We start from the raw sequence: 21,161 nt of genomic DNA on the forward strand, positions 1-21,161 counted from the left end.
CATAACATAACCACACTACCCAGTCAGTGCAATTCCCTTTTTCTGCATGATAACATTACTGTTTTTATCAATGTATACTATTGGCTATTAAAAGAGCCATGTAACTGTTGTTATTGGTTTCAAAAAGCTAACACTTCTTAAATGTCAACACATATTAGTCAGTATTACAACAAAATGTGCAGATACAGGGCGCAGGATGACCTCAACAACCCTTTAAAACTCCGGTTTCAGAGCTCGTATTCATCTAATGTTTTCTATTACATAAATATAATACAGAAATAATAAAATCAAGTTTAAGATAAGATAGTTTATAAAGTCATTTAATTACTTTAAAATACTAACACTTGGAGGTCAAAATAATCAGTCAAATGCAGGAGAGACTTTAAACTTTAAAGGCAAATCTCAGAATATCCTCCAGTGTTCATAAGGTACTTTTTTTTTAATCAGTGAATTAAAAGAGGAAAAAACACTGAATGAAGCAGCTTCCTGTTTACAATCTGTGTTTCTTCTACAGTCTTTGGCAGGTGAGTCTGTAAGACAAGCCAACACTAAACCTCTTTTCTTTTAACCTGACCTCCAATGACTCAAATCCTTCATCCTGTTCAGTTATACAGTTTGCAGGTTTTTAAGGTCAGAAAGTTTTAGTTGTTTTTGTCTTACATGTGCTCTTAGCTAATGCTAAATGTAGTAGCTAACTGTTTTCCTCATGGTTATGATAGCATGTAGCTATGTGTTGAATTGGCATTTTTATGCATATCTGTGCTTGCTTGAATTTAGATAGCAATGCTTATACTTTGTGAATGTATACTTGTTATCTGTACTGAAATATTGTTATTCTCTTTGTAATATTGCAGTTTTACAAAAAACAAAACGAAAGGAACTCAAGCAAAATCAAGAAAAGACAAGCCTTGTGTTTTTATTGGAGGACTTTTGTTTGAGTGTTATCTGGCTGTCAAATCCTGTACATTGGAACGTGCAGAAAGGGCGGTACAATCTGGACATTGGAAGTCTATAGAAAAAAACATTAATCTTTTGTTGATTGACAGCTAAATCTGGTTTGCATCAAAATGTATTTGGAGTCAGGAAAAGCCCTATATTTGACCTACATAAAATGTGAATTCAGGTGTTCACTGGCAGTGCAGCTCAGGATGGATAATCCAATGCCATATCCTCAGCATCTCCTGAGGCGTCAGGCTGTGAACCAGCATCAGGCTCCGGTACACGCACGGGTTGTCTCTGTACTTCTTCTCAATGCCAAACGTCCTGAAGCCTGAGTGCTTCTCAGGAACCAAACCAAGCTTCTTCAGACACATCCCAGTGTAGACATCATCTATGGGATATAATACGACCTGCTGAGACACATTGTAAAGCTGAAGCGCTAACACTCCGGTGTATAGATACCCTCCTCCTCCTGCGTAGGGTGGATATTGCCCCGCAAACACACTCTCTGGTATAAAATACTTTAATTTCCGGTTCCTATGTGGACCTGCGTTACTGATTACATCCCCAATGAAAAGATCCTTAGCTCTGCTCTGTGAAATGTTCTGCAGGAGCTCAATAATCCGTAATGTGTTCACAAATACGTCGTCGTCCCCCTTGAGGATGAACTGGGCATGGGGACAGTTTTGACTGAACCACTCCAGGAAGAGGACCTCCTTCACTGTGAGGTTGAAGAAGGTGTCTCTGTAGTCCCACTGGAGGAGGTCTTTGTGGAGAGCTGCCTCATGGTTCAGCATCCCAAGGAGGTCTGGGAAGTTGTCAGAAGATAAAGTGTTGCCTAGCAGGAAAATGGTAGCCACAGTCTGGTTGGCTACGACCCCCGCCCGGCCCCATGTTTCTCTGATCGCCTGCCGCCGGTCAAAGTGCGGGATCAGAGACTTCACAACGAGAAGCAGGAAGGGTTTCTCATCGCACAAATGTGGCTGATTAATCAGCATGGGGTATGTCCTGCAGCGCATGTGCAATAGAAAATCCTGGAAGCGCTGCGGCAGGGAGTTGTAGTCCGAGATTTGCGCGGGGACTCTGGGATCTGGCACACAAGGATCGAGTGGCCCCGTATCATTTAGCCAATCAGGCAGCTCGACAAGAGAGTCGCCTCCAGAGAGCACAGAGTTCAGGACGGGGTTGTAAAAAAAGTCCAGGCGCTGCTGCTCCCGGTTCCAGAAGGATTTGCTCAGAACCTGCTGGTGCCAAAACTTCTTTGATGGGATACGGATCTTCTCGCTTCTGTCACGCTTGGGGTTCCACGAGATGATAACCAGGAGGCATAGGAAGATGTTGAGGGTTATCGTCACACAGAGCATGCTCACTTTTCTTCGGAACACAGGCATATTAGCCACCCCCTCTGCACCTACAGAGGGACCACAGGTAAAGAAAATCACTAGTAAAGACATAAGCCTAATAATGCAGAATCAAAACCTCCACTTACAACTTAGCAGGGATATAAAGAGACATTTAGAAGTATTAAGACAGCTAGTTGAACCCTGAGGCCTTTAGCAAGATTAGGACTTCAAGAATCTGTTAAAGACGTGCACGAGAAAGCTTGATTTCCTTCTTTTTTCCCAGTTTCAGAGCTCAGACAGGCTGCTTTTTTTTTTTAAATCTCTAATCCTGCAGAAATGGGTCGTGAACATTCCTCCTCATCCCCTCCTCCTTCTCTTCATCAGATGGGAATCACACATTTCCAATTTAGCCGTGCACATGACACTAGTTTACTGGCAGCAGTGCTTGTCATTGTTTATTGAATATGCACACAGAGGAGCACATACTTCTTAACAGCTGTCTTGACAACATCAGGTTGATGATACAGAGATGCAAATTAGAAATGTTCACTTGGCTTCACTGAAGGTTGAGAAGAGAATGTTGCCATAAACAGATATGAAAATGTGTACTGAGGGGTTGGTTTGGCAGGTAATTTGCTAGTCAAACAGCTGTATCAGTTGTACCTCATGGTGATGATTGTACCTCAGGTCGGTTTGGTGCTAGTAGTAACTATTAAAACCAAAACTCTGATGTACGTCGCTTTGGATAAATGCATCTGCTAAGTGAATTGTAGAATCGTATAATTGTAAAACATTTAGGGGGGTCTTTTTCCAATCAAAGACCAAGTGGCAACTTTTAGTTTTGAAAATTAGTTTAACAAAACTAGAAGTGCCAGAAAGTGAAGTTCCTTGAGTGTCCACTAGAGGCTGTTTCCCAAAGTGAGTCAATCCCAATAGAGCCTCATTGTAAAATGTCCAACTTTACAGCAGAAATAAACATGTTTACAGCCTGGCACAAAAAAACAATTTTGCTAACTATAGCTCATTTATCTATTCATGATAAATATACAGGATACATTTTTGCATAACTCATCTGTTAAAATTACATAAATTATTAATAAGGCTTAAAGTTAGTCTGGCAGCCGTCACCCGAGCTAATCAGTCACTGAACTGAACCTCTGGGCTGTGTTAGTTGTTGCAGCCGTTCAGACATTTTTTCATATAAATATCAAAGACATTATTTGTCTTGTTGTGCGGTTTATTGTACCAACAGACTGTCCAAGAAGTCTGAGCTACAGTTTTTACAATCAGTCAAATTCTAGTATTATTGTATTTATGTGTAACTAATTAGCAGGTATCTGTTTCTGTGTTCACCATACCTGGCTTGTCATTGATGTATTTGTGGCAGCCAGTGCATTGAGTCAGGATTGGTGTTAGCGCCCCCCAATGAATTGTAATCACATTCTGTTGAAACCATTTTTAGCCATTTAGTTAGCTAGTTAATGACATAGCCTTGGCTACTGACTGTATAGCTTTAATATCTTTGCCTTTGTTAACCCCTCCCTCCTCTCTTGAACCCTCTAAAGTATGGTCACTACTGGCCCGCCAGATAGCGACAGCCACAAAGCCTAACTGGAAGCTTGAAAAAAGTAATCCATGAAACAAATGTGTGATGTCAGAATTATTTCTGGATAAACTTTCAAAAGTGTTTTAGCCATAACTTAACTGAAACTGTTTAGAAAGACATTCTAATTTTAAAGGGTGTAGTTTGTTTCAGTCTTTCTAATATGTCTTCCCTTAGTCAATGAATGCGTGATAAGTGTTTTATTTCTTATTCGGCCACCTTTTCGTGTGTTTTCACTCATGTGTTACCTGTGACAGGTGTGATGATTGGTCAGTTTGGTCTGGTAGACTCCCAGACCTCACTAGGCCTCATAGAGGAGCTGAGAGCAGGAGAAGGACGTCTCCAAGAAGAACCAGGATGTTGATTCTGCCTCAGCCATCTGGAGTTTAACACATTTAACCAAATCAATTAAACAAGAACTGCAATTAGTCAGGTTTTTAGTGAGCTAAACATTTTGTGTATTTGTTGATTGAGACTTCAACAGGGTTAGCAGATGTAAATGATGAATTCATGCATCCTGTTTATGAGAGACTGATGCATAATGCAAAATTTCATTTTAAAGGCATTTGCTGTCTGTTAGGGCTGCACAATTAATCACAATTTCATTGTTATTGCAATATAAGCATTTGCAATAAACACATCACAAAAGCAGTGGGGGGAGCCAGACTGTTTTTTTTTGACTGGGGTGGCCAAACTGGGTCACTGACTTCTGGTGTAAAAGAGCTTTGAGTAGTCAGAAGACAAGAAAAGCACTATACAAGCTCAAGTCCATTTACTTCTGTAGGGTGGGCACACATGTTAGCACATGCACACAGGTTACGCAACATTTAAATTGCCTTCCCTAAGGACTGAGAAAGAAGATGTGTGCCAAAAGCCACAACAACAACAAAAGAAAATATGATTGCATATTCTTTGCTCATATTGAGCAGGCCTACTGTCTGTCTGTCATCGAGCCTGACTCGATGTTCAGAAAAACAGAGGGTTAATGGCTTTTAGAACAGGTCCTGTCAGGTCATGTATTCATCAGCAGAATATATAGGGGGCAGAGCGGGGCTATCTGATGTTGTCAGACAGTAAGTAATTCTGTTTATGGATAAGGGTGATAAACTTTGGACACACAGTAAATAAACGTGACAACAGTTGCTCTGCAGTTTTAAGCAGGCTTTTTCATGAAGAGACTAGAGAGCCCAACAGCTTAGAGAATTTCACACAAATGCAAATTAAAGGGTAAACATTTTCAACTACAACACATTTGAGCTTGTGTTTGTTCTCTGTAAAATAAAAAAAATAAAACTTCAAATAATCCTTTAATCCAAAAGAGGCTATTAGTTATTGGATGTCTTGTTCTTGAAACAAACAACACAAACAACCTGAGCAAACATTAGTGTCTGTGTTTGCCAAAGTGTTGCATATCCGGGTGTAAGTTTGCGACAGTATTAAGGTCAGTTTGTTTTTTTTCCCACACCTGCGTCATTATACTCAGAAGTACTTAAACCACATCAAGTATTTCAGATTATGCTGAGAGAGAAGATCACTCATTTAAACTCAACATGCTGTTAAATAAGTCTGAAAGCTTCTTTCAAAAGTTCAGAAAAGAGTTTGAGCAGAATGTTTTTCTCTAATTCCATCTTTAAACCTGCTTTCTTTTACAGCCTGCAGAGATTATCACATTCAAGGAAAAGTATTGTGCTCACTGATTCCTTTTTAATTACATTTGTGCTAGCTGCTGCGTCTCTATTATTAATGGCTCAGTGGCGCCCCCTGCAAAACTGAAAACATTCAGCCCCACAGCACATTCATCCTAGACTTGAGAATTGAAGAAAGCATATTCATCATGACTACACCTAAAAAAAAATCCTTTTTGACCCAAACTGTAAACACAACAGGAAGTCTGCAATTTTGATTTGGTTTTCAAAATAATGCCTATAGATTTACAGGCTCTGGGGTTTCATCTGAGTCTTCCCAATTTTGTATTGTTGACACCTTATTAAAGGTTTGAGTCATTTATAAAAGGCGTGGCCCTGGCTGGGGGTCAAAGTTTGATTTTGTTTTTCCAATTTGCTGTGTTAGATATATTTTTGCCAATTTGGTGTGTGACACAAACTGACTGTAACCCTCAAATATAACATTCTATCTTCTTCAAACTTTACATGTGCTACAACAGTCCTGGCTTGTCCACAACATGCAAATATTTTGCAATAGTCATAGCGCCCCCTAAAAATGACACTTTCATGTACTCCTCTTACTCTGTTGAACATACTGTACTCAGATGTGTTTAGAAACCTAAGAACTTCAACATGTTCGCCGTAAGACCGAGAGGTTTCATTGAAGGATGTCTCCATGCTGATACGGAAAGATTTGATGTCTCAACTAGAAACATGAAGTTGTTGTTAACCCCCATTCAAAAAGGTTTGATCTGTTCAAAATGTCATATGTATGATGACGGTCTGCCCTCGAACACATTTACATGTCAATATTCAACTACAGTATAGGCATAATGCAGTCTCTAGGAGTAGACAGTATTAACTCTCATAAAATGTAATTTCTTCTCCAGATTTTGATGACAGTCCTGGCAGAGGCGATGCTTACTCTTGTATGCAGTAAGTATTTTGCTCCAAATTTGAAAGATAATGACAGTGCCAGCATGAACAGTTCAGCATATTCTGTCATACTCACTGCATGTTTTCTAATTCATAGTTCCACCTAGTGGAAAGAAGAAGTTTCTCTCAAACTTAAAATGCATAAACGCATGTAGACCTGAACAAATCTACATGTATCACTTGGTGTTGGTCACAGCGCCTCCTATTGTTAACAGCCATGTTCAATGTTTGATTTGCACAAAATTTTTACACATTTCATGACAACCTTGAAATGAGCAGTGACCTTTTAAATGCTTGTAATCTCTGTCTCTGTGTGTCAGACAAGGTGATTAACAGCATGCTGAAAAAACAGTAATGTTTTCATTTTGCACAGAAAATATTCACAGTGAGCTAGCTCAAAGTTCAGTTTATTTATAGATAAAGATGAACTAGTTCTCATTTCAGTTCACAATTTAAATGTTTGAACGAAGTTCACAGTCCAAGAAAAGAACTAGTTTACTCGTTTATTTGTTTTTTTGTTTTTTCTGCACTCAGCTACTCTTTTTCAGTAGGGCTTTCTTTATTATCATCCCTTCTTGCAGTCTTTACCCCAAATGAAAGCCATAAACTAAAAACTCTGAAACTGTAATGGTTAAATAAATATCATAGTGATCAGTTCTATAAAAGAAAATATACATAATAATCATCTCACTCAAGAGGCTGTTTGCCTTACCTACACAGAGGTGGTTTCAGCTATTCTACAGGTTTTGAGGGTTTGGCTTTTGTAAACAATTTGATTTACAATACAAACAGGGACTTAACATACAGGTGCAGAAAAAACAAAAACCTGAATGCTGAGGGAGAAGAAGAAAGAGAGGGGGAGATAGGGGCAGAGGGAGAAAGGGCGGGAGAGAACGAGAAAGAGATTGCACAACAGTAAATATTGTCGCAACCCAGTTCTTTTTTATTTAACATTAACAAAGCATATGGCCTATTTTTGTTTTAAAGGAAATTTATCAGGGACCTCAAGAAAGAGCTAAAGAGATTTGAAAGTGTATTCATTCACTCAGGAGCTGTCCTAAAAACGCAGGAAGTCTAATCATAAAATAAACTGATACATCTTTTACTTTGAAAGGCATATCGGGGCCAAGTTGGCTGCGTGACGGGTGCCGCATCTCAGACTCCGGGACACAGTGCTCGACTACTCTCGATAAGTAAGTAAGTGAGCTGTCCTTCACTGTCTCCAGAATGAGCTATACTCTCACCTTCTTGTTATACATAGTTCAAATTGACTTGTTCAGTTCACCCTTCACCAAAAATAAAAACTCATCACTCATCTAGCACGTTCGGACACATCACTGGTGAGTGATACATTTGACTTTAGAAAAAATACATAAAAAACGCCCACCCATGTACAGGACAAAATTAGCAAATATAAAAGATGTACAAATTTGTCCACAGGGGGCGCCAAAATCGACACAAACCAAAAGTTCTTCACAGGAGCTTTAAACTAGAAAGTAGGAAAAAAGTACTTTCATATTGTATCATTTCATTAGATTACTCATGCATTCATGTAAAAGCAGGACTTGACTGTTGTTGATTTTTTTTACATTTCTTGTACAAACTATTGTGTACTTCAATTAAGTAGAAGATCAATCATTTCTGTCATTACAAAATATTTTTTATTTACAACGTGTGATCTTCTGATTTGTGTTTGAGCATGTGGGTTAAACTTGATTGACAAGACAAAAACGGAATTTCTTTCTATATAAATGAAGCTTAACATTCCTGCATTTTTCTTTTTGATTTATAAGCAGAGTTAATTTTTCTTATGCCAACTATTGACCAACTTGTATTTACACAAATATCCTGATCGAGAAGATTATTATTTAAGCAACCATCTCATCTCTCAATGTTTTCTCCGGTGCACTTACTTTAACTTAACTTACATTTTTATCTACAGAATTATTTACTATAAATAAAACAATGTGTGCTCCACCCTAACAAGCTGCAGGTCTATAAACTAATTTACACAAATTTAAAATCCATTTAAAGGGCCAGTCTGCAATTGGAACTTGACATACAGTTACATTTTAATAATAATTAGTACTTGACTTAAGTTTTTAAAGAATTTTACATGAAATATTTATAAAGCTAAAAATATCTGGGTGTTGTTCTGGACAATAGGTTATGTTTTGAAAATCATGTTGACGCTACCTCCATGAAGGTTCAACAAAGACTGTTCTTTTTAAGAAAGATGAACTCTTTTTAATGTTTCTACGGAGATGATGACTCTGTTTTATAAAAGTTTTATTGAATCTGTTTTAAATGTTTGCATTGCTGCATGGTATGGAAGCCTGAACTTGTCAAACAACAATAGACTTGGGAGACTTGTAAAAACAAGCAGTAGAATCTCAGGGAGGTGTCAGGTTGGGCTTTTGACCTTGGGTGCGTTCGAATTGTCCCTCCTATCTCCTTTCACTATCCACTTTACCTTAACCCCGGGGAAAACGTCATGAGGTTAAGGAAAGATGTTAGGAGAATTCATAAAGGACTTAGGGAAAGGTGATCTCGTTGCTCTGACAATCCGACCACATTTCCACTAGGCCACGTCATTAAATGTGACGGGCCGGCGGAGGTTAATGACGTGGGTCTGCTGTGTTGAAACTACAATGTTCAGAAAATGGACTACAAAAAACGCATCTAAAAAACTTTCCCCTGTGTCTTCTTACCGGTGAAATAATCCTAATCACCACAAGGTTGGGATTGAAATAAAAGAAATATAGACTACCAGGCTACAAGTAACAAAAGTGAAACCATCACCTTCCTGTCCACTCAGAAATCAACATCAACATAAATATGATTGTATGAAATGAATTGTTACATTTATGTAAGATATAACCTACACATAATGTTTTATACAAATGTACAACTGCACAAAGCATTCTTAAGTGAATGAAACATGTTGAATAAAACATCATCTGATAAAAAATGTCTCTTATCTTTTTATCTCTTACATGATCTGTGTCACTTTACGATCATCGTTAATGTCCGTGAACTGTTGGATGCGCGACTCGCTTTAAATGTTGCGGCCGCAAAGAATTGTGGGGCGTCATATCTCATCTCCTTTGTAAAGGATGGTCTAGTGTATCCTATGCTAAAGGAGGTTATAAAGGAGGCATTGACCCACCTTTCCTTAACTTTTAGAGAATTAGAACAGCTCTTATCATGGCCGCCACTTAAATGCGTCCCGGGTTAAGGTGAAGTGGATAGTGAAAGGAGATAGGAGGGACAATTCGAACGCACCCCTTGTATAATCAGCAGGTCCTGAGGAAAGCTAGGGCGTGTGATCCCAGATCACCCACTTCACAGTGAGTTTGACCGTTTATCCTCAGGTCGTCGTTTTAGAGCTCCAGTGAAGACTAAAAGACTCCAGGTCTCATTTTTACCAAGTGCAATTAATATGTTAAACAACAATTAGCTATGTGTTGCTCTTTTTGCCCTTGAATTGCACATTTGCACACCTACACGTTGCACTTCAATAACTTGAATTTCCATTCTGATTATATTGCGCTGTTTTTATTTGGTTTTATATTTTGCTGTGTTGTCTGATTCTTTTAATTTGTTTTGGTTTATGTTTTATGGTGATGTTGTCCTTGTGTTTCTTGTCTTCTGTGTGCTCCTGTTGCAACGCAGATTTCCCCTTGTGGGACAATACAAACTCTGAATCTGAATTTTATACTCAATACCTAAAGTTGAAGAACTTTTATCAATGTTTTTAATACACTTATGAATAAAGGTTCTATTCTTCCGACATGTTAAGTTTTTTTTCTGTCTCCTACCAACAGGCGTCAGAGTCAACAGAGTCAAACTGTGTTAACCTACTTTTGGATTTGTTTAGCAGAAGAGTCTGATGAGTCCAAATGAAGTGCCAATAAAAATACATCGTGTGTCGTTAAAGCCGAGTCAGGTCACTCTGCTGGACACTCACCTCTCAGTTCAGCCCCTCCAGCCGTCCTTGTGAAATCACCTGAACTACAACACCTTCCGTCTGCTCCGGGTGACCTATTTTCTGTACACCTGCGCGCGATTTCATTTAGGTATAAACTGTATAAACCCGAGTCCTCATCAATCCCAAAATCAACCTAAGTGACATTCTGTATTCACGTTGTGGAGAAAGGTCCCAACTGTTCAAGTGTGCGTCTCTCCTGTGATGCGTGCGCAGTGACTCCGCCCTCAGGTTGAATGGGGGCTTCTAAAAGTCTCAACTGTGTTATTTTGGTCCCATGAACACCATCTCTCTTCTCTCCACCATCAAAATGAAATATATCTCTGCTCTGATCTATGCAGCAACCCATATGCATACAGTTTTGCATAAACACTACATCTTTCTAATGTGTTTTTATGGTTGAAATGAGAAATTATAAAACATATAGTGAAACACTTCAAGTCATTTATAGCCATAGATCTTGTTTAAGAAAGCTAGACTTAGCCTCATGGTTTCACAAGGGAAGCCAAATAAGACACGTATAAAACTTGCATCCTTTCTTGTCCAGGAGAGGGTAAACAAATGATGTGTGTCACAGATGAAATTCAAATGATGTTAGTGCTAAACTGTGTGACCAGACCAAACGAGATGTGATGTCAACAGCTTCTCTAAGGAAAACAAACATTTAGTGTATCTGTTTGACGTTTTCTTTAGAATACAATTATTCAAATTAAGTTTAGGGACTTTGCATATGTTTGAGTTTAATAGCAATAGCACACATAATAGCATTAAAAAAAAAAATAATCAAATGGACAAACACTTCTATCTTTTTTGTATTTTTGATGGAACACAATATTTTTCACTCACAATAACGCTAAAAAACTAACAAGTTGACACAGTGGCAGAGCAACAACTCCTGTCTTTTGCAAGTTCATTTATTACTGTGAAAGTAGTTTAAACTTAAAAAGAACATGGGGATTGCTGTTCTACCTCACCTTCAATCTTTTAGCTAGTTGGTGTTATTGTTTGACTTTCAAGTTTTCAGTGTTTCATTGATGCAACACAATATAAAATAACTAACCAATCAAAAGAGCAGAGGACTAAAAACTATGAAGCTTTTTGGATTCTGGAGGCTCTGCAGAAAGAAAAAGAAAACATTTCATGGGAGATGCAGTTCTTTGTTCAGGTGAGTTGTTTTATTTTCTTACTAGGAATTAAAAAATTCTTATACTTTTTACTCACTGTTACATTTTTCAGCCTTGTTCTTGTCTATCTTGCTTGGGCTAGATGTACGACAGATTTAGATCTTTTGCTCTCTTTGTCAGTTTAGCAGCCTGTCTGGTTCAGATTTTGTCAGACACATCGACTTTGAGAATAAATCAGAACTCAACACTAAAGCTCATTGTCATGCTTCAGTTATCTTAATAATAATAGTTATTCTAGCAGCCAAACAAATTGTGGGCTTAGTTTACAATCAAGACAAAGATTAACTCAGTGCTACTTGTTCCTATGTGGAGACGGTTTTATCCCAGGTGTATGAGACCGTCCCCACCCCGGCTGGGCCTCAACACGCCTGATAATTGTTAACTGACGTCTCAGGTGGACTTAAACCGTGATCAGAAGTGATGTTGTGACATGCGATCAAAGTCTATTGATGTCATAAGGTTTATTTATGACAAAGACAAAGAGATATTTACGTACATTGTGCAGTGATTTTGTCCACCTCACAGTTGTTTAAACTCAGTTAAACTTCAGAACAGACAGAAAGATGCCCAAACCCTTCATTTATTCTCTCAAAGGTCTGAATAATCCTGTTTATACATGAGGGGGTTTCCAGACATTTAGTTACTGTTGCATTTATGGTTGTAAAACGACAAAATTAACTTTTTTCCAGTATTTAAAAAAAACAGAGAGAACCATGAAAAATACAATTTGTGATCAAAAAAAAAATCAAGGCAAACCTCTAAATGTTGCAGTTTGCCTCAATCTCACCATTGCTTTAGATCTTAATTGGCACAGATTTGTTTGTAAAGGAATGCTGTATACAATACGAGATCACAATCATGTGCAAGCATACGCCTGTGATGGGTTGGAAGATTTGTGACCTGAACCAGGAAGCTCATCAGCTCTGAATGAATGTAGCCCCCTCTCTAAACACAGACCCAAACCAGAAACGTTTTCTTAAATTAATATTCATTCACTGAATTGTGCGCACGTCAAGTTTTAATCTAAAGGCCACAACGCTGGCAGTATTGTTCAAATGAATGATTTTTCACTGAGAGGCTCTGATTCTAAGTGTCTGACGGCATTAAAGAGAGGGTCTCTACAGAGCTGATTTTACTTTAAAGTAGGTGGGAGTTACTTTACTACCTCTGCCTTAATCAGTTCACCTTCTTGTTTTTGTATGTTACAGATACATTGTGGGGTACAATTACATTAGCTGCAGTTAGCTTACTCCAACTCATGTAAAAAATACCAACTATTTCTTCATTGGTTTAAAAAATGGAAGTCATTTTTTTTTCAAAAGTGAACAATGAAAGAAGTATAATCTTTTCTTGATTTTATATCTAATTAAACTCAATATTTTTGGAGTTCCTACTGACAAAAGAAGATATGACCTTTTTGACATTTTATAGATCAAAACAACTTTTAGATTTATACAGAAAAATAAAACAGTTCAATTAATTGTAATTCTTAAATTCCACAAATCCTTTGCATTATATACTTTTATACAATCCCCCCGTCAATAATTGAATTTATTTTTAGTCTAATGGTAAAAAGTTAAGAGTTGTACCAGCCTCGCTGGTTTACACTGAAACATAAGACTGTTTGTGTTTTGTTTTGATTCAAAAATCCCATCTCCAACTTCATTTCCAATCCTTGTGTCTTTGCCGCACCCTTGCTCTCCTACAACACCAGTACTGTATTTTTGCTGCTGTGGACAGAGAGGAACATTAATCCTATCAGAGAGAGACTGTAAAGGATCCCCAGATATAACATCTGTAGAGCCCAGGCCTTCTCGAACATGTTGAAATATAAACTAAATCTTCTATAGTTTATTCAGTCTGAGTCTGTTGGATCAGTTCTGGAGTGATACAGATCTGAACATGTCCCACTTCTGAGCAAGGCTGTTAAACAGGACAAACAGGAATCAGAGAGGAAACACGCTTCATGTTGCAGGTAATACCTGAGTTGTCTCTCAGTCAGAATCACACCTCACTGTCTCTCTGCTGACTGGGATAAAATGTCACTCCGTTTTTTATGAGCGCTGAACCACGCTGTCTATGCTCTTCTGGATGTTGGCCATCTTCTTCAGTACCTGGTTCACTTTGGCCTCATCGAACTCCAGACACACAAACTCTGAGTCCTGACAGAGAGAGAGAGAGGGAGGGGGGGGGGAATAAGGATATACTTAAGTATGTTAGTAAGAATTACTTTGAACTAAATTACATTGTACTGTTAAGTAGTTTTTTCAGGTTTTGTGTTTTTGATAAGCCTCGCTCTAGTTTGAATCAGTGGCAGGAACTCCCGTAACTGACCTGCATTGTGTTTATTACAAATCACATAAAACTTATTTATGTCTATTTCAAAAAATGGACAACACACATTCAAAGTCCGACAGGATTTTCTTTCTTATCTTAATATTATTTGTATAATATCCCTGTACATTTCCTTGTAGTTGGATTCCACCTGCATGAGATTGGTTCACAACAGCAGGTACTCACAGAGTGGCTGAATGGCTATCCTCAACCCTTTAAAGCGTGTAAACATGAAATGTAGAAAGTTAGAAATCATTTTGCACCTGATAAAGATAAATAACAATAATAATTCTGTTGGTTTAGCAGGAACAAGGAAGCAAAACATTACATTCCAAGTAATAGCGATAGTAAAATTATGATGTAATTAGGGTATGGGAGATTTTGCATGATTTGTTTGAAGTTTTCCTCTGATAGATAAGAACCTATATGCATTTGATAATATATGTTTCAGAATGCAGAAAAAGGTATCATTCTTCCCATTTTGACACACAGTGATGATTGCTTGCAGAGTTTCCATTGACTATATTCAAACTGCCGCCATTTTTCTCTGAACGCTATAAAGCAAGTTATATAACAATCATTAAGCTCACCTCTAAGCTTCATACGGAGGTTCTGCTTGTGGTCAACATACTCAAAATATCTATCTGCACACAAAATCCCTCGTGTTGTATCGGATAACAACAAAAAAAGAATACTTGGTCCATCTGGGTCCATAGTATTTTACAAACCAAGCAATGAAATGCAATCTTTCAATCATTTACCCTAGAAAATGAAATGACAACATTTAGCTCTACATAAACATTCAGATTAGAGTTTAACCAGTTCTAGACCAATCAATCTTCCCCAGCATAGTCAGAAAATATAATCCATGTATCCACTTCCCATCATCCAGTTCTTAAACTATTGTCTGTGAAAGCAGTGTCCAGACTGCACAACATTAAGTATATTGGTGTACTTAATGCAACAACAAATGATCAAGAACTGCTGAGTTCAAAATAACAGTGTTCTCACTCAATCCATAGTCTGTATAAAACATGGACAGTAGTCTCAGTGATGTCACCCACTGGGTTCTGAGGAGGTGATATGAAGCCCAATGTGCGAGAGCTATGTTGGAAACACTATCTCTATCTAACTTTTGACCAATCTAAGAACAGAGCTGAGGCAGACCTTAAACCTCCTGACGGACAAATACAAAACGTCCAACTGTCAGTGAACTCAGCCACACAAATAATTATGTAAATCTATAAAAAACTCTTAGGCTCAATAAAATCTAAATGGACGATTTCAATTTAAAACAAACTGGCACTCGTTCAGTGTGTTGCAATAAAGAACTGAGCTATTGATACCAAATTTGTTTTTTGAACCAGTCCTTTGGGACATTATAAGGTTTTCTTAGACAAATCATACATGTAGATGGGGTCTATGTTGGGTGGCTCTTCCGAGGTGTTGTGGGCCTGTAAAGTGTAAACCACTCTGTTGTTGCTGCCCAACAATGCAACATGTTTTTCTGTTTCTGCAGCCAGAGGGGAGGAGGGTGAAACATGGATTGAGGGGGCAAGAGGAGTTCAAGAGCTTCGTGGGGCTTCCTTCATTTGGATGGATTGGTTGAAGGTTTTGATAAAACTCTTGTCTTTTCAACTGACACATATTTAAGTAAGTCTTTTATTTTCTTAACTTCAAGTTCAAATGAAACCAAACATGATAAAAAAAAATCATTGTTACATTTTTGTCCCTGCTGGTGCAAAGAATGCATTTGAATGACTTAAACACTGCCATCAACTGGTAGGAGCGAACCCCTGAGCATCAAAAAGTCAACCAGGTAGATAATAAACATGGAGTGGACTCCTAGGAAGGCTGTTGTCATACTGTCCTCACTGCTTGTGAATGTATTGTTGGACACTCACTGGTGATGAATAGTGGTTCTTGGTGATGGTTAGCTCTGGTTAACTTGTGAAAGTTTAAAGTAATGGTGAAGAAGGACATGCCTTCCTGTCGGCGGGCTAGTTGTAATGCTAACCCAGCTAACATTACCTCATCAATCAGATCTGCTCCACTGTTTGTTATTCTTCAGAATCCCAACTAGGTGCATGATGTGACATCTAGTTGAGGTATAGTGACTCTATACAATGCCTAGTGTCATCTAATGATTGCCATTATTTTCATGTGCAAGATGAAATGAAAAGAACATGGACTAAATACAGTATATTCCATCCCCAACATGTCCATGAAGACTTTGTTACAGTACCTGAACAAATGATTTCCTGGTGGTTACAAATGTAAAACCGTGACCTCAGTTGGGTTTCCTTTTCTGCACAAATAGATTTGATTGTGAAATCAAGGTCACCCTCTCAGCACTGGTATCCACTGGCTCTGAAACTTTATTGAGTCCAGGACCCAGATTGACTAAATTTAGCCTTCTCGTGGGACAGGAGCTTACCAAAACAGGCCAGTAATCCGGTCCCAGACCTCCTAACACACTGAAATCTTTACCAACCACCAAAATAATGTCAGTGCTATCAACAGAGTTAAAACAGTATACACATCCTGCATGTTCAAGAAGATTCCCTCTATTTCATTTACATTAGTATACAGCAGGATTGCAATCACGGATGATTTTACTGACTCTTATTTTAAGTGCTCACTTACATGGGTGATGACGTTTAATCGTTTAGTTGGCTAGTAGCTCACATCCTTGATTTATAATTCAAAATATGGAGTTTTCAAGTTAGGTGTAAATATAATTTATAATGAGAATAATATCATTTATTTATTAAAAATGCTGTAATCCCATTACATATTATCTACTGATAGTTTTATACTATATATATATATATAGATACATAATAAATAATTCATTTACTTGGTGGATGACAGGAGCTCATTTTAAACCCCGAATTGGACACTGGTTTAGATAGTTGCCTTAAACAATGCCTGGGAAACTCCAGAGACTTGCATTTAAAGAAGAAAATTATCAATAAAGTTAAAAAGTAGGGTGAAATGACTTCAAACATATTTGAAACTATTCTGACACCTGGTTAATATGGAAATTTTAATATGGAGATTTTAAATGAATTTCAGTCAATGACTTTTTGTTTGTGTTTATATTTGGTGACCTGCATCTTGCATTATAGGAACAAGAATATATAAAGTATTTAGGTTTACAATCACTTGAATTCCCCTTAAGAATCTGTCTGAATGTGGTTCATTATCAAGTTTTTGCAGGTCCAAATTCTCACTAGTAACGAGACGAACCACAGCATTGTCAGTCTGAGTGAACCACTATTAAAACACTATAGATGGACGCAAACCAAGAGGTGAAATTCTCTGCCAAAGTTTACAAAAATGGGGATTTATTGTAAAATGTCTTAATGCCCATGTGTGTTTTAAAGGATGATGGTCACTCTAAATGCTGCATTTGATGACTGGGTTGTATTGATGACATCATTTGATGTGTGAGCCTATGAATCTGAATGATTGTCAGACAAAACACTGGCTGTTGGTCTCACCTCTCCAGCTCTGCCCAGCTCCAGCTCCATCAGAGCAACCGGGCCGCTGTGCAGTGCGTCCCCCCGACTGGCTGCAGTCTGGAGGTCCACCCTCCAAGAGAGGCCCCTGAGGCCGGGCTCCCAGCGGCTCTGAGCCACCAAACTCTCCCTCACCCGGACACGCTGACTCTTCCAGAAGCGAGAGAGGGCTGCAGCCTGTTCAGCAGTCACCCCGCCACCACCCTGCCTCTTAGTCTGCGCTGTGAGAAAGGCCTCTAGCTGGGCGTGGTCCATGTCGGCGGTTGCAATTGACTTAGTGATGAAAGAGAGGAGGATCAGCTAAGAATGCGCACCACAAAGTAGGATATCTGCAAGTCTGCTGTCAAACCTGCATTCTGTTGCATTTCATATTTACCTAAGAATTGATCAATGTCTTGTGCAATCATTTTAACACACAAATGTTTACAACTCTATACCTTGTAAAGTCAGTTATAGCAAGTGTTCTGTTCTTCTGTATGTGGATCTCTCTCCATGTTACAAACCCATGGTTGCCATGTTTAGTAGTTATTATTATGTGGTATTTATTTTAGGATAATGTGTGCTGAGGGCTGCACCTTGAAAAAGTTTTTCTGCTACATCTTAGTTGTTACTCAGCTTGTTTTTTTACCATGCATTGTTCATGCCTTTAGCAATTCAAAAGCCATCTTTAAACATACTTTTACTTTAAACAAAATAGTGTGCATTGTGGGTTTTTTTCCATTTTGGAAGACAATATAATTACTGGTGGTAGTTCTAGTGGGGCTGTGTGTGTCAAACATAACGAGTTGGAGTGAAAACTGAGACCTCAAAGAAATTGTTCTATATTAGAAAAAAAATCACACAAATAATGTTTTATATAATTTCATTCTGCAGCATGTCTATACTGTTAGTTATCAACAAGTAAGGGAAAAAGTATTTGTATACAAATTATGAACATCAGACATCCTTTTACTTTTGAGTTGTGTTCTAGGTGAAAATCAAAAACTAGCTACCCTTGTGACTTTTGCCTGAAACCAAAATGACAATCTTCAATGGAGTGCAAGTTTTTCTCAGTTATTACCTTTTTATTTAAATATTAAATATATATTATGCACATAATTGTGGTGTGTTTGTATGCACTTAAAGCAGTTCTATTGTTGATCTGCTGATGTCCATTTGTTCATGCTGTCTCATAGGAAACAAAATCCAACTTGTTAAGTGTTCAACTTGTAAATGATTTAAAGGACTGAAGTGCCTATGTGTTTAGAATTTGCATTGTAAATGAATGTAAATGCCTGATTGAATCTTGAGCTCTGTGCAGGCCACACAGCGCAGCATCGATACAAATAGTGGAACTACAGTGATAACAGGTGTGCGTCTCTGCTGCCCCCTGCTGACAAGAGGTGAGACACACAGCAACAGTCCAACTAATTTAAAATATCAGTTTGAACAATTGTTCAAACTGAGGACAGTCTTATGGATGGATACCCAAAACACAGAAGATATCAATCATCCATCACCTGAGAACTTTAACAATGCAGAATAAACTCCTACTTTTAAAACATCCGGACAAACAGTTGATTTAAGCTGACTTGTTGTGAGACACATTGTTAGTTTTACAACATCTATTCTGTTATGCAGGTCTTTTTTTGCTCATTACCACAGCTTTATCTTTGCACAACCCTAATCTTTACGAGAAAAAAAAACATTTCCCTTGCCCTGTAACTTCCTTGTTACACCTTTCTTTGCTCAGTTTTAGATGCATTTAACTGTCAGCTAATGTAGTGGTCCTTTCATTAATGAATCCAAACTTGCTGTATTTGATATAATGTTATTTGCTTACTGATTGTTTCTAATAGACTGGATTTTACAGTTGTTGTTGTTGTTGTTGCTCTATCTCACAGTAAGACACTGGCTTTAGCTTCTGCTAAATGTTAAACCCCAGAGTCAATGTGAAATGTTGAAATGTTATAATCATATATTTGTGTCTGCACCTTCAATAATATCGTTTCACTGTTAACGCAAGTGTTTCATTTAAAAAACCTAAGGCTAACATTTCTGCTCTGAAGTTGTTCTGTTACCTTAAGGAGGGCTTTCATTTTATCGTGTAACGCCTTGAACTCCTCCTGCACCATCTCGGGGAATAGTTCATTCTTCAGCAGCTCCTCTGTGATCTCACTGTTGTTGTAATAAACCTTTTGAGCTATTCCATTCAACAGTCCGCTCAGAGATTTTGAAGCTTCAACATCCGCCATTGTTTCTTCTGACTAGGGTCACGTGAAGCGCATGGAGCATATCACGTGAAGTTCGGTCTGAAACGGTATCCTGGGAATTGTAGTTTTATCCTGGTGGAATCGTTTTATTGCTGATTTTTCCTGTTTTTCTCAATGACTGTAAATATTTCTCCATACTAAATTGCTGTGTCACTGAAAATGCAATGACTTCTTAGGAGGTATGATTGAAATCATGGCTTCAGAATAAAACAGGACATATAAAAACCCTATTTTACATGTAGCCTAGCCTAGAAAAGCAACTTGAATTTTATTAGGTTTTATTATGGTTAGTAATACTAGCATTTTCACACAAAAACTTGATGATAGTTTCCAAAGACAAATTCAAAGGGAAAACAATGTTCCTATTCAATAGATAGATAGATAGATAGATAGATAGATACTTTATTGATCCAGAGGGAAATTCAAAGCATCCAGTAGCAGGTTACAAAGACGTACATGACATGAAACATTTGTTAAAAATTAAACCGCAAAACTGACGCCCCCCATTCCATACATATATATTAACCCGAAAAAAAGATTTAAAGAATACCTCTAGACGAATCAAAACTTAAACTGTGCAATTAAAAATAGATTTATACAAGAAATGTACATAACCCGTGCAGGGATAAAAATATATGTGTAATTTAAAGCAAGAACCTATAAACAGTTGAGGAAAAAAAATCTGTAATTAGACCTGAATATAAAAAATAAGAATAAAAAAGTGTTGACCTTCTGAAGTTGTGTTGTTTATATATGTACAGCAATGTTTTAAAAAGCAGATCGTGCAAAGTTATCAAAAATAGACATTAAATTAAATAACAGGCAGTGCAAACATTAAATTAAAGGTGCTATTTAAGGTAATTGAGGTAATCATTAAAGTGTCCAACTAGAGGCTGACTCTTGGGACAGCTGTGCAGATGGGAAATGGAAAAAGGAAGATTAGTAATCTTTCTTTAGGTTGTTGACTAAAATAATGCCTATTTTTTTACGATAAGTATAGGCTCCCAATTACATAACAATAATATGTATCCATAATTATGATCTCATATTGCACTGTCATCACAATTATTATTTAAAACTAATAACAGACAACTTGCATGTTACAAAACAGAAAAGAGGCGACTACAGACACTTCCATTGTCCATCTTTGTTAGAAACTGCTGTTGGTAACTGCAGGTGGAGAAAAACGAAGTAGCGCCGAGATCAAAAAGCGGCACCTGACACATGCCATGGCACATAGAAATGCCACTTTGGGAGCAGCGGCATGCTATGCCATGGCACATGGAGGCGCCAGTGGCCTGCGGGCAGGTGGCCGCCACCATGTTACTCCAGAATCGACAATCTTTCACCACCATGATTCATATGCCGTAGATGTGTTTATCTTTCTTGACAAC

General features: G+C 37.9%; 2 protein-coding genes and 1 long non-coding RNA gene across 3 annotated transcripts; 1 reads left to right on the forward strand and 2 right to left on the reverse strand.

Annotated features, from left to right (window-relative positions):
• Positions 1-887: 887 nt before the first annotated feature.
• Positions 888-10,684, reverse strand: b3gnt2a (UDP-GlcNAc:betaGal beta-1,3-N-acetylglucosaminyltransferase 2a). The gene is made up of 3 exons (XM_061048935.1): positions 10,456-10,684; positions 4,134-4,264; positions 888-2,350 (listed from the first exon to the last, which is right to left on the reverse strand). Exon 3 carries the CDS (start codon positions 2,328-2,330, stop codon positions 1,128-1,130), a length of 1,203 nt encoding a protein of 400 aa, XP_060904918.1. The 5' UTR covers positions 2,331-2,350; positions 4,134-4,264; positions 10,456-10,684; the 3' UTR covers positions 888-1,127.
• LOC132982451 (uncharacterized) lies at positions 8,896-9,456 on the forward strand. The gene is made up of 2 exons (XR_009674708.1): positions 8,896-8,984; positions 9,103-9,456. It is a non-coding gene; the product is annotated as an uncharacterized LOC132982451 (long non-coding RNA).
• Positions 10,685-11,253: 569 nt separating the features above from the next.
• On the reverse strand, positions 11,254-19,771 carry commd1 (copper metabolism (Murr1) domain containing 1). The gene is made up of 3 exons (XM_061048946.1): positions 19,576-19,771; positions 17,498-17,788; positions 11,254-13,819 (listed from the first exon to the last, which is right to left on the reverse strand). Exons 1-3 carry the CDS (start codon positions 19,747-19,749, stop codon positions 13,712-13,714), a joined length of 573 nt encoding a protein of 190 aa, XP_060904929.1. The 5' UTR covers positions 19,750-19,771; the 3' UTR covers positions 11,254-13,711.
• Positions 19,772-21,161: the final 1,390 nt, after the last annotated feature.

This window comes from Labrus mixtus, chromosome 2, assembly GCF_963584025.1.
Source record: "Labrus mixtus chromosome 2, fLabMix1.1, whole genome shotgun sequence".
Lineage (NCBI taxonomy): Eukaryota > Metazoa > Chordata > Actinopteri > Labriformes > Labridae > Labrus > Labrus mixtus.